At 38.2% G+C, this 13,759-nt stretch overlaps 1 protein-coding gene across 1 annotated transcript; it reads left to right on the top strand.

Moving 5' to 3' along the window:
* Positions 1-3,043: 3,043 nt before the first annotated feature.
* LOC140933577 (exopolyphosphatase PRUNE1-like) lies at positions 3,044-9,309 on the top strand. Its single transcript, XM_073383182.1, has 4 exons — positions 3,044-3,155; positions 6,295-6,550; positions 7,265-7,537; positions 8,205-9,309. Exons 1-4 carry the CDS (start codon positions 3,117-3,119, stop codon positions 8,645-8,647), a joined length of 1,011 nt encoding a protein of 336 aa, XP_073239283.1. The 5' UTR covers positions 3,044-3,116; the 3' UTR covers positions 8,648-9,309.
* The last annotated feature ends 4,450 nt before the right edge of the window (positions 9,310-13,759 follow it).

Genomic DNA, 13,759 nt, shown 5'->3' with positions numbered 1-13,759 from the left:
ATTTAACCCCTTTTTCACAATCTTAAACAACTCCACTTATTTTTTACTCATTTAAAAATTTTCAATCAGTTATTGAACCAATGACTCCGACCCTATATTGAGCCTTTTTTTGAAGGAATGAAATCTTGGCTAATATACACTCAGTTTTACTTTTATAAAAATGTTGTTTTGCGTTTTGTTGGCTAGGTTTGCCGTTTAGAGAAAGAAATAATTTAAAAACCTATAATTGTATCAGGGGGTATTTCAAGATTTTCAACACACAAAATTGTATGCTTTTAAAAATCTCAGCCTGGGGGTTATTCTTAAAATTTCACGAATTTCAGCCTCGAAATTCCTATAAAAAATCAAAATATACCGTAAAATTCCGAAAATAAGCCCCTCCATGTATAAGCCCCCCAAACCGGTAACGCAAAAAAACCCTCCGTTAAATCGCCCCTCCAAACATAAGCCCCCGAGGGGCTTGTACTTGGAAAATTGCCCTCAAATACAAAGTAAAAACAAGCAAAAACGGTAAATTTCCTTCCAACTATAAGGCTAGCCCAATCGGTTTTGAAACGCAAATTTCCCTCTGTATATAAGCCCCTCAAAAAGGGCCTTTGAAAAATATAAGCCCCGGGGCTTATTTTCGGAATTTTACGGTATTCTAATGAGAACGGAGTGTAGATTTGGAAGAAAAACGTACAAAAACGCAGAAGTCGACACTATTCAAAAACGTAGTGGTAAGCTAAGAAATCTTTATTCATCTTTCTTCTCGTACACTGAACTCATGGAATCAAAAGGTGCAAACTTCTGAGAGTTATGAAACATTTCTCCTGATCACATGAATGAAGCGTAGAGGAGGCAAGCATGCGAGCAAGCTCTCCTGTTTGGGCGAGCGAAGCGAGCCACACGAGAACGTGCGAGCGAGCGGCGAAGCGGCGAGGAAAAACGCCAGGGCACTGAGTTTGAATTTACTCCAGCCAAAAGGAGATTGTCGGGGAGATTGTGTATATCTCAGCCGGTGTTGAAACCCGCCCTCCCTGGCCTACCATCCCTTACGGGCCTCCTTTCCCGAGCTTTTCGGGTCCAGCAGAGTCGACCAGTCAGAAAGTCGACTGGCTTAAGCTGCTGTGAGGGACTGAGCACTAGTTATTTTTTCCCGCGCAGACGACCGCGCAGCCGCCAAGCAAAATTCAAAATGGAGGATTTTCTAAAGCATTCGAAGGTACTATGATGTTGTGTTTTGTTTTGCTTTGTTTCGATCTTTCTTAATCGTATACACAAGCTATGCTTTGAATTATTTTTACAAGTCAATAATTACTTGCAGGTTAGCAAATAATGTAGTATTTCGAAGCTTTAACCGGATAGTTGTGGGGGAGTTTAGTGTATTGGTTCAGTGGATGTAGGTGTAGAACATCAGGGCCCAGTTGTTCGAGGCCAATTAGCGCTAATCCAGGGTTGAATTTGTTCAAAAGCATTTTCTCGAGTAATTTTCTCTGTCTTTTTTAAGAGCATCCGATCATTAACCTGTTGACAGAACAACTGAATATACTTTTTATGCTTTCAAATCTGAATTCAAATTTCGCACTAACCTTGGGTGCCCTGTAACCCATCTTTGAACAACACGGCCCAGGGCAAAAGGAGTGAGCGAAAGGACACGAAGGAGAGACAACTAGTGTGTTTAAGATAAGTGTAAGTTTGTGCTTAAAGCGTTTACTTCAGCTTTCGTGGCGTGTTGTCTGTTTTGGTCACTGACTCTGGAGGGAGAAAAAAAGTTTTATCATTTCACATTGACCCGAAATATGTTATGACAGCTAAATTTAAATGCTGTGGCTATATAGCCAGTAACCAGTCAAGGTTTCCAAAATACTAAATGACCGGCAGTCCTGTCTTTTCAGTAAATTTCACAAATCCAAAAAAATCCAGCTAAACCAAACTATCATATGTTGATTAAGAAAAGTCAAGTGATCCTGAAATGCTTTATGTATCTCAAGAATAGCGTTTGGTTTACGCCGGGCTCAAAAGAACTCAGAAGACGAAACCATGTTTTGTGACACTTGGAACTTTTTTTCAGCTAGACTGCCGGTCAAGGTTTTCAAAACACTAAATGACCGGCAGTCCTATATTCTCCTTGAATTTCACAGATCGAAATAATACAGCTAAACCTAACTATCATATGTCGATTAAGAAAAGTCAAGCGAAATGTACTGTGAATATAGGACTGCCAGTCATTTAGTGTTTTCAACACCCTGACTGACAGTCGAGCTGAAAAAAAGTTCTAAGTGTCATAAAACGTGGTTTCGTTTTCTGAGCCCAGCGTAAACCAAACAGTAGACTGACCTTTCTTTATCGACGTATAACAGTTTAAAAACCTTGACCGGCAGTGGAGGTGAAAAAAGTTCTAAATGTCACAAAACATGGTTTCATCTTCTGAGCCCAGCGTAAACCAAACGCTAAACTTGAGATCTATAAAGTATTTCAGGATCACTTGACTTTTCTTAATCAAAATTTGACAATTTAGATTAGCTGGGATTTTTTGATTTTGTGAAATTTACTGAGAATATAGGACTGCCGGTCATTTAGTGTTTTGAAAACTTTGACCGGTTACCGGCCATATAGCCACAGCGAATTTTAGGGCTTCATAGCCTAAGCTGAAATACCACTGCTCTAAGCCAATCAAATTGCAGAAATTTCTTGTGTTGTAGTATAATGCAGTGGAGCCTCCCTTAAAGGCCACCAAAAATTTGAAGATGGAGTGGTCGATTACGATAATCGAACCACAAAAGAGGTTCAGACACATCTACTTTCTGAAAGAGAATAAAGGATAAATTGCATGCAATTTCTAAGTCATGATATGTGTAGTTCCAAGTTGTCATTACTAACTTGATTCCTTTGCATAGTCTGAGTAGCTTTGTGCATTATACAGTAAAATTGTCCAATCGCAAGGCACCTATACTTGCATAACACTTGTTAACCCAAAGGAAGTGGTTGTGCTGTAACAAATTACCACAAAATTAATGGAAGTTTGCTAAATGTTTTTATTCCTTCCTTCATTTATAAAGGTCTGCTTGAAGAATCTCACCGAGTTCAATGAGGTTCATGTTGTCTTAGGAAATGAGGCTTGTGATCTTGACTCAATGGTGTCATCGCTCGTTTATGCATTTTCCATTTTTCAGGTATGTCTGTTCATGGAAGCAAATGTAAAAATAAAATGTTCCTTATATAAGGAGATAAAATTGGGATCAAAAATATTTTTATTTGCTTAAGGTGACTCGACCCAGTTTTTTTGGGGGGGTACCATCCTACTTTGAAGCTCTCTGGTATCCCCACCTTTACTTTTATCGTAAGTCTAACACATAGAATGGATAATATATAGATCAATCTACAATATAACATAAAATTTTTGGCGATCGGAGTAAATGTCACGTGGTTATAATGCCACGCCCCTTTGAGGTCTGAGTCGAAAATCTGTTGTTGCCGGCATTTTTTCGTGAAAATCTCTCGGCTACACATGGTACGCATTAGTGCCTTGCGCTGAACAGAGTTTCACCAAAATCGCAAAGACCCAATTGGAGAAATTCAGCGGTTTCCAAATTTAGGTCATAATTTATGCGAAAATGATAAGCAAACTTTACACGGATTATATCTAATAAACTATGAGATTCATCTCTTTATTTTGGGCATCGTTATAACAGATGGGTCCTGTGCAAGTCAGCAAAACGCTTTAGGGCCTTGTAAATGCACGCGATTTCGAGCAAAGCAAACATATAGAAATTATAGTTTTCGCTATTTGTTGACGTTTATCAGCGTTGAAGAGTCCTTCTCACGAAAAAAGCATTTTCTTAAAAATTCGTAGTTTTTTTTCCTTCAAATTTTTTCAGGGCCACAATTGATTAACTAACTACCCGGACTCTGAATTTCATGGTCATTGAAAAACTGTGACATTATCTTCTATAAGCCCAAACTTGAGTAAACATTGAAGATTTTTAGCGTTTTGGCTGAGTTTGTGCTTTGGGAGTTGTCTATTGTTTCTAGTCTGTCATTATACAGCATTCTTGTTCAGCACGCGTGCAATGACCACGCTTGGCTGACTTCCGAATGCTCACCGAGATATTCCCGTCACGAGTTGGTTTAATTATTGGCTTGCATTTAACCTATGAAAAAATGATATTTTTTTAATAGTAAGTAGATTTAGTGTGTAGCACTTATTGATTTTTTTGCAAAGGCACAAGAAGCACGAGAATTGATTAAAAATTGTGACTTAAACCTCTATGTATCACGCGATGGCCTGTCTCACTGTACCAAAATTATTATATCTCGGTGAGCATTCGGAAGTCAGCCAAGCGCGGTCATTGCACGCGTGCTGAACAAGAATGCTGTATAATGACTGACTAGAAACAATAGACAACTCCCAAAGCACAAACTCAGCCAAAACGCTAAAAATCTTCAATGTTTACTCAAGTTTGGGCTTAAAGAAGATAATGTCACAGTTTTTCAATGACCATGAAATTCAGAGTCCGGGTAGTTAGTTAATCAATTGTGGCCCTGAAAAAATTTGAAGGAAAGAAAACTACGAATTTTTAAGAAAATGCTTTTTTCGTGAGAAGGACTCTTAAACGCTGATAAACGTCAACAAATAGCGAAAACTATAATTTCTATATGTTTGCTTTGCTCGAAATCGCGCGCATTTACAAGGCCCTAAAGCGTTTTGCTGACTTGCAAGGACCCATCTGTTATAACGATGCCCAAAATAAAGAGATGAATCTCATAGTTTATTAGATATAATTCGTGTAAAGTTTGCTTATCATTTTCGCATAAATTATGACCTAAATTTGGAAACCGCTGAATTTCTCGAATTGGGTCTTTGCGATTTTGGTGAAACTCTGTTCAGCGCAAGGCACTAATGCGTACTATGTGTAGCCGAGAGATTTTCACGAAAAAATGCCGGCAACAACAGATTTTCGACTCAGACCTCAAAGGGGCGTGGCATTATAACCACGTGACATTTACTCCGATTGCCAAAATTTTTATGTTATATTGTAGATTGATCTATATGTTATCCATTCTATGTGTTAAACTTACGATAAAAGTAAAGGTGGGGATACCAGAGAGCTTCAAAGTAGGATGGTACCCCCCCAAAAAAACTGGGTCGAGTCACCTTAAGAATGATTTTTCAAAGGATTAGTGGTTTGCGCATAAAACAGGTAACCGTAAGTAGTTAAGGAGCAGTTCAAACATTAATATTTTTCATGTACCAAACCTAATCCCTTCAATTAAGTACATCAAACAGTTGACATTTGAATCAATTAAGTCCAACATATCTAATTTGGGTCGACCCCTAAATTATGGTCGAGTGGCCCACATGGGAATTTGGACTGAGGAGTGACTTGGTTTCAATGTGGAACTTTTCATGTGCCTAACCTAATGCATAAATTACTGTAATTTATTACTGGGCTGCCTATGGTACACCCAATCGTAATTTCTGTTTTCGTGTTCTGTGCAGGAAAATGAACACCTGGAGAAGAGGGGGGGGGGGGGGGGGTAGAGACTCGGGGATGTTTTCACAACTTGTTTTAAACAATTTTCCCTTGCACGAATATTTTTTGTACCTTGCCCCCCCCCCCCCCCCCCCCCCATGAACTTAGGTAAGAAGATGCCAAGCTCTTAACAATCTTAAAAACATTATTAAGAAGATTTTTTAAAATTCAATTCTAAAGTTTACAGGCAACCAATTTAAACCAACTAATAAAGGAGTAATCTAACAATAATTTATTTACTTTCATTGCATATAAGTCTTGCAAACATATTCTATACAGGCTGTAGCTAATTAATTTGGTACTCCAGGAGGCCATAATAATTATAACAGACCTGTTACAGTAATCTGTTTCAGTTTTATCATCGTTCAGTTTAATTTATTGTTTGGCATCCAGTTACAAATATCATCAACACCTAATTTCCATCCTAGCCAAGTTACAGGTCTCTTGTTTCACATTAGGATAAAAGGACAGGTAGAGTTGACTATTACTCATTTACAAAGACAGTGGATCTCTAAACAATGTTTGTCCACAATTTCAAATATCTTGCTAGCATGCAGTGGTCTGGAAGCACAGAGACTGCAACAACACAGAGCAATGATCAGAGATATATCAATCAAAAATAGGTCTTCCTTTGATAATTATCAAAATTGGATGTGGGTGATCTAACATGTTAAGTGAGACACATCGATTCCAACAAGTCAACAACTTTAACAGTAATTATCATACATGTACTTCTAACAATGTTAAGGAATCTGATTTTAGTTTTCTTTCTTGCAAGACATTGTCCAATGTTCCAGCAAAACAAACAGCTGTTGTTCCTGTATTCAACATACCAAGGGAAGATTTCTGCCTGCGAACAGAAGCAGTGTTTCTATTCAAACAATTTCATCTTGATCTTGGTTTCTTCACATTTATAGAAGATATAGAGTTAGAAACCTTGATGGAAACAAAGAAACTGAAACTCACTTTAGTAGATCATAATGTTTTAGTCCAAGCACAAAAATATTTGGAGACTGCTGTCATTGAAATTTTAGGTGAGTGTGTAAGTAAGCTGTACAGGTCTGCCCTTTACAAACAGGTTTAGAGAATTCCCTCTTAGTATCAGTCTGTTTTGAAAGGTTGGCAGTGCTTATGGTCAGCCTGCTGTACCATGCGCACGACTATCTTGCCTGTGTTCATAACTGTATCCCAGCAACATGCAGAGCATCAGGGGTGGATCTAGGGGGACGGTGCAGGGGGTGTGCATCCCCCGTCCACGAGATGACCTGTGGCTTTCTAATACAACTGGTATTCTGCAAAAAAATCTGCTGTATTGTTTGATATGTATTCTCAGCAGTTCACATTATGTTATTGCCTAGTCAAAAGCCTTCTTCATTTTCCCTTTTAAAATTTGTTGACCTCACCAGTCAGTTATGCCATTCCTTAGTGGTGCACCCCCTGCTACGAAAAATCCCGGATCCACCCCTGAGCATGTTCAACAAAGATTTTACACGATTCATGCAGTCTTTCTCCAGTACACCAAAATTGAGCAAGCAAAAGAAACACTCTGCTGGCAGGGTGAGAAAGTCTTTAGTTGGTTATTTCTAGCTAATATGTCCATCATGTTGTATGAGTAAGAGGTTAACTGGAGAATTTTGTTTCTTTTTATAACAATAATATCTTAACCTGTGTTCAGATGTACCCTCCCCTTCTTCCCTTTTTTTTTTGAGGGGAGGGGGCGTCTGTACACAAGCTATGATATCTTTCAGACCATCATCGAGATATGTGGCCAGCTGAACTGAAAGTCAACAAGACTATTGAGCTAGTGGGATCCTGCTGTACTCTTGTGGCTGAAAAGCTCTTGGCTGTAGACATACTGGACAATATGATGTGCAGCCTCTTATTAGGAACAATACTTCTAGACACGATTAATCTTGATCCCAGAGCTGGTAAAACAACAGACAAAGACGAACAAATTGTTAGCAGATTAATGGAACAACATCCAGTCGCAGTGGATGAATTGTATGTAGGTCTCAGTAAAGGTTAGTTCACAAAACTTAGCTGCACATTGCAAGGTGGAATGATAGTAGCTGATAGTGACTTGTGGATTCCGATAGAAGTCAGGATAACATTTTGAAGGCTTCTGCCTAGTGTAATCTCTACCCTCAATTTGTTTTTAATGTGAAGGTATATTTTCCCCAGCCCATGTTGCATACCGTTGCTATTGTTCATATCGTCAAGTTTTGTAGATCAGTAGTAAACTAAAAAAGTTATAGATATAGAAATTTTTCCTTTTTTTCTCATCATGACCAATCAGAAGCACTACCAAGATCTGGGTAGTCACACGTCATCAGTATGGAATTTCTGCGCTCGTTTCTCAGGCATCATTTGGCGGGGAAACCAGTGGTAGTGTCGCCAAATGTTGACTGTTTTCTCAGGTTATTCTCGTCAATAATCATATTCTCACCTGTTCACTCCAATGCGTCTGGCATCTTAATGTATTTGAGCAAGAAGGGAATGTGAAGGGAGGGGATTGGGGGTCACGTATAGCTAACTGATATTTTTATCTTTTTATGATAACATTGTTAAATTATTTTACTATTTTATGGATTTTATGTTAATAGAGGGCCACAAGTTCATCAGTTCTTTTATAACTGTGAAGTGTTGCCTTCTTTAAATAAAGTCTTCACGTCAAAACTTATTTTCTAGCAAAATTTGATGTGTCAGCCATCTCCACCCCGGACCTTTTACGGAAAGATTACAAAGCCTTGCCCAATGACAGTAGTGAAGCTTTAAGTGTCAGCATCAGCGCAGTCAGCGGGTTGTCATTGCAAGAATTCTTTTCAAGAGCACAAGTTCAACATCACATAATGGAATATTGTGAATCTTCATGCTTGGATGTACTGGTTATAATGTTTGTCTACTTTGGGGATGGCTTAAATGAACCTCCAAGTAAACAGCTTGCTGTGTGTGGTCCAAATCAAGATGCTTCTGGACAAATTGGAGATTATTTGTGTACTTCAGCCGAACTTAAATTAAAGCAACGCAGTGAAAGTTATGAGAACTGTTTTGTTTATGATCAGGAGAATGTCAAGGCAACAAGAAAAGATGTGTTTCCTCTTGTTCATGCCTTTCTTCAGAATAAACTCTGACTGCGCATGCTTACGGCATACACCCCTCGCACCCAGTGATTCAAGTTTATTGGAGATGTAATGAAGTCATATTTACGCTAGTTTCGGGAATTTTTAATGGGATCAGAGAGATTAAGAATCAGTTTTACGGCAGACGTCAAATTCAAGTTGACAATTTCTCAAAATGGAAAATGGACAGGGAAAAAATGTGCAAAGTATTAATTGTATGGCGTGAAACTATAAATTTTTTTGTGCACATATAATAAAGAGTTGGCGATAGGTAAAGGAAAAACTTGGTCACAAGCTACAAATTGACGTCTGTTGTTCGCCGTAAATATGATTCTAAATCTCTCTATTGTAGCAAACACCAAACTGTAATCCATTTACCTTATAGAAATTTCAACAGGCTAAGTATAACAGAGACAACCTTTCTTTGAAAAGTTCATCAAAGTGTAATTTCTAACAAATTTGGAGAGCTGTTAAATTGCTCAAAATTTCCTGCTAACATCTCGCGCATAACCGAAAAATAACTGTCTTAAAAATAAATGCTGAAAAGGAAGTTACATACTTCGCTAACGATTAACATAGACTGGTGACCTTTTCTGTGAATTAACATACACATTTTTAGACACAAAATAAATATATATGTATTTGGAAGTAATAAAAGCTGTTGATTTCTGTCACTGGGTATGTGACTTGTTTTGTGTTTTCTTGTTTCCCAGGTTCTGTTAATTGTCAACCTGAAGTGTGACTGGTGAGTGGGTTGGTTTTTTTTCCTTTATTAAAGCCTGTTCGGGGGCCGACCATTTGACTTTTAAGGCAGGGGTAAGGGGTAAGGGTGATTTCAGAAAAAAATATCCTGCAGACTGATTTCGAGGGGAAAAAAATCTTGCAAGGAAATACCTGGCATACAATGGCTTTGTATGTCAGGGGAAAAAAAAACCCTTCCAAAACCAAATAATCCATAACCCCTCCCCGTCAAAAGTCAAATGGTCGGCCCCTAAGCATTTGGTTTGCATAGCTACTCTTTTTGATTGGCTTACAAGTCTCGCGCCACTTGCTAAACCAATCATTAGAAAAACAAGATTTTTCCCGCCCTTTGTGCCGACGACTTGAATTTGCTTGGCGATCTGATTGGTTGATTATTGCGTTATTGCTCTTAGCCCACCCAGTTTCTTTGCCAGACGTTCACAATACGTGGAAACAAAAGAGGTATTGTCTGGTCGGTTTCTTTCAAACGGTTATTGGAGATTTGTTGACGCCCTGTTTTTTTGTACACCCATATGTTAGGTATCATTAATAGACTTCATATAGGGTTTCTTTTATCAAAGGATTGTGCAATAGTACTTGACTCGTCTTCGGAGCAACAAGAAATGAACTGTCCTATGTGAAAAAATGCCCGGCAAACGTATTTGATAGAACTGTGATGAACTATTGTGTGCAATTAATTATGTTGTGGCAAATATAAGAAGCTTTCTTTCGTTTGAGCTAGAATATCGCTGATTAATTTTTTTGTCCTGTACTAACAGACAATGAAGGACGGCCTTAAAGATTATGTCGTCTTAGCTAATCTAAGGAATAACACATTCAAGTTATTACAAACAGACTCATAAAAAGCTCACGTATACATGAAATTCACTGGCATTGCGTCGAAAGCCGGGAAAGCCTGAGCTCCGAAAAGCAGACAGGATAATCGTTAGCACTTTGACTCGTAATATGACGAAGACTGAGCAGATTTCAGAAACAAGAAGTTTCCATTTAAAGGGTCAAGTTCAGTGAAATTTTGCTTCCAAGTCTTCAAACTGCTTTAATCGAGTAAATACGTTATTGGACCATCGGTCAAAAACTTTTATTTGAATTGTCAGAGATTCAACAATTTTACGTGATTATCAGCTTGCGAAAAAGACTTTTAATAAATTCACCTCTTTTAGCGTTGACCAAGCTTGTAGCCATTACGACCACGTTCTCAACAGTAGCTTGAAGTCCGTTTTGACGTTTCTCAGCGTTGTTGCCAAATCAGTCCAGTAAAACTAGAATCCAAGCAAAAAGAAATAATGAGAACAAAAGAAACGAGAAACAAAAACTGAGATAAGAGAAAAGAAAGCGAAAGATAAGAGTCAAGCTCTCTTCTCTTCTTATAATAATGCACCTGATAAACTGCGGGACCGAACATGATCATTTCAGCAGAAAACGCTCTAGTCACATTGTAAGAAATTCTTAATAATCTACAGTGAAAGCTAGAGTTTCTTTGTCATACTTCAAGAAAAGGAGTATGCCTTAAAAAATTCCATGCTAAAGCTGCATGTCCCTCAACTCCTTCTCAAAATTAGAAGAACACTGACCAGCTAACAAGAACGAGGACGATTACTTAATCGAGCCTCAAGGACTTGTTACACCAAAAGCCCGATTTTCTGGCCACTACTCTAGACAAAGCAAACAAAACTATTCGAAATTTTTGTTGCAACTCTTTAACTAACCGTGCGTTTGTTTATGGTGCAAAAAATACTCGTTTTTTATTTCGGCAAAATTGTGAGTCATTTTGATGATTTTATTCCGTTCCATCACTGTAACGAAGTGCTGAAGAGTTTAAAATTTTGTTTCTAAATTTAGAAATTAACGTCTTGTTTAATCTCGGACCGCTATGTCCATTATAATGCGAGTAATCCTTGTTATCATGCAAATTGCAATTTGCATTGTTAGCAAGAACTGCAATTTCCGTGCGATGGTATTGTTTTCAGCGAAATGAAAATGCAAAAGACTCCGCTACGTGCTTTGCAAATGTGATGGAAGCGAAACGAGGGCGACTACATTCTCTTAGCGATTCCAAAGAATGAACTCTAAACAGTTTTTTGTCATTCTTTTTATCATAACAAGCGCCTGTGAAGTGAATACCATTTCCATCAAATGCCAGGTAGGTCGATCGTGTTGAACGAATTTCAGCACCATATTGGTAGTGATTTGTTTATCATCACCACGCTTAAGAACCAGACCGAGAAACTAAGCATGCTTACATGAGTTCCTTACGATTTTAAACCCCACGGAGTTTCTTCACATTCACACTATGTTGTTATGAAAAAACTTTGATCGCTCGATCTACGTAGGAGCGCAATGACACCGCTAATTTGTTTACATAGCACTTGACAGAGGGGTTCATATCTTTTTACTAAATAAAGGATCTACCACTTCAGTTGGAGAAAGAAAAACATTTATTCAATTTTCATCGGTTTTGACTTATTCAACAAACACTAATACATTCAATAATTACATGATCGCTGTACATACAAAGAACGAAGTGTTTAGGGTAGAAGAACATGGCGGATAATTACATGTTGGTAGGTAGTCACACGCGAAATCCTTTTATATATTTTTCATTGCGTCAGCATTCTACAAGATTCATTAGGTTTAGCTGTAAACCATTAAATCAAACCAAAACGCAATTTTCTACTGTTTGGAAAACGATCACTTTTAACGAACTGAGAAATTACGAAAGTTTTCAGCGTGAGGTATTTTTAATGAAGTGACACCATGACAATTCCAGTTCGGATTAAAGCAACGTAGACTGTACCTCGGGTAACAAGGTTTTTTTGTTCGATCTAGTGCCTAGCTTAGGGCGAGAAAGTAATACTGTTTGGGTCTTTTGATATTCATTTTTTGTCAAAACAAGGTCAAACGGTTTAATCAACTTTTTGAGGAATTTTTCAAATTCCAGCAGGCAGTGCTTTATATATAGTTCTGTAAATGCTTCAATTCCAGACGAGTCATCTTTCATTTTCGGTTACTTCGCTCTTATAATTGGTTTAAACCTGATAATTTCTCCTCCATAAAAACGCGTTACGACGATATTCCAAACCACTCATTTTACTGGGGGAATGTGCCTTATAAAAGAGAAAATTTGTAACTATGAACTGCATCATTGCTTAGTGGTTTAGCGGAGTCATGACAAATCATTCCTATATCTCAACAATATTTGTACTGACGTCTTAACGAATGCAAGGGAATAAAAATCTTTTTGGCGTCAAAATGTTTTCAGTAAAAAGAAAGGCAGACAAACAGCAAAAGAAAGTCATGATTTGTAAATCAGCCTATTTTGGGCCGTTGTGTTCAGCATCAGTATCTGGAAGTGTCGTAGTGGCGATGGAACTTTGTAATTGAATTCACTCGGAACAATCTTTTCTGTTCTTATATAAGAGAGTTATGGGACGAAGTATCCTTTCAGGGCAGACTTGTGCAATGTCATGAATCCGTCACTAAACACTGAGCTAAAGTAAATTGACTCCTTTCTATCCGATGAAATCAAAATTTTAGTTCCTTTTGGATGAGTCATCGGTGGCCTAATGAAAAACGGTATTGTCCTTTATTTACGAACTTTGATCAACGTAGTGGCTTAATAGCGGATTCAAACTAATGAGAAATGGTTGAATGCAGCCAAGAGACTATTTGTCGAAGCTGAACTGTTTGCAGTGAAGGTCTTTAAGTGGAAAACATTAAAGTTGAAAAACTAAAACAAATTGGAACAACGTATTTTCTCTCCGAGCAGAAATCTTTCTTCGTCTTCTGCTTTCCAGCAAGTACAACGCACTTTAGAAGGAAGAGAAATCTAACTTCGGAAAGCTCAGAAAAATTTCCGAACTCCACAGATAAGACTCGAACTCACGACTCTCCGAGTTCCAGATCGGACGCTGTAACCACTGAGCTACCGGAACGCTCTATGGCGACCACTTGAAAATACGGCGAAGCTCACTTTACGAACACTTATAAATTTGCTGCCCGATACATGTTCCGCCTTTGGGAGTGTACCCCATCCGCGATATAGCACTTTATACCTTACATACGAGGCTGCATGTTTACAACTGTTGCCTAGATTTCATGACCTCTCGCCCCGGATGTACCATTTTCTCGTTATATTTGGCCAGGAGCAGCTTAATTGACGGTTGTGGTTAACTTGGTTATGAAAAATTTCGTAAGGCAAAATTTCACAACTAGCTTCTGTTTGAGACCGTTGCACCATTTTGGAGCAGACAAGACAACGAAGAATGAACCAAGATCCCGAAACGATCGACCAACCTATTAGTGAGTTTTATTTCTTGGCCGTTTTTTACTCCACTAGACTCTGCAATCTGAAATCCACTTTCA

This window comes from Porites lutea, chromosome 4 (assembly GCF_958299795.1).
Source record: "Porites lutea chromosome 4, jaPorLute2.1, whole genome shotgun sequence".
Lineage (NCBI taxonomy): Eukaryota > Metazoa > Cnidaria > Anthozoa > Scleractinia > Poritidae > Porites > Porites lutea.
The sequence above is the reverse complement of the archived record's forward strand: the minus strand, read 5'-3'. Positions and strand labels throughout refer to the sequence as shown.

Excerpts from the sequence above, each read along its gene's own strand:
- LOC140933577 (XM_073383182.1), top strand. The coding sequence starts at position 3,117 with ATGGTGTCATCGCTCGTTTATGCATTTTCCATTTTTCAG. Across the intron at positions 3,156-6,294 it reads ATGCATTTTCCATTTTTCAG|ACATTGTCCAATGTTCCAGC; the intron begins GTATGTCTGTTC and ends CTTTCTTGCAAG. Across the intron at positions 7,538-8,204 it reads GTATGTAGGTCTCAGTAAAG|CAAAATTTGATGTGTCAGCC; the intron begins GTTAGTTCACAA and ends CTTATTTTCTAG.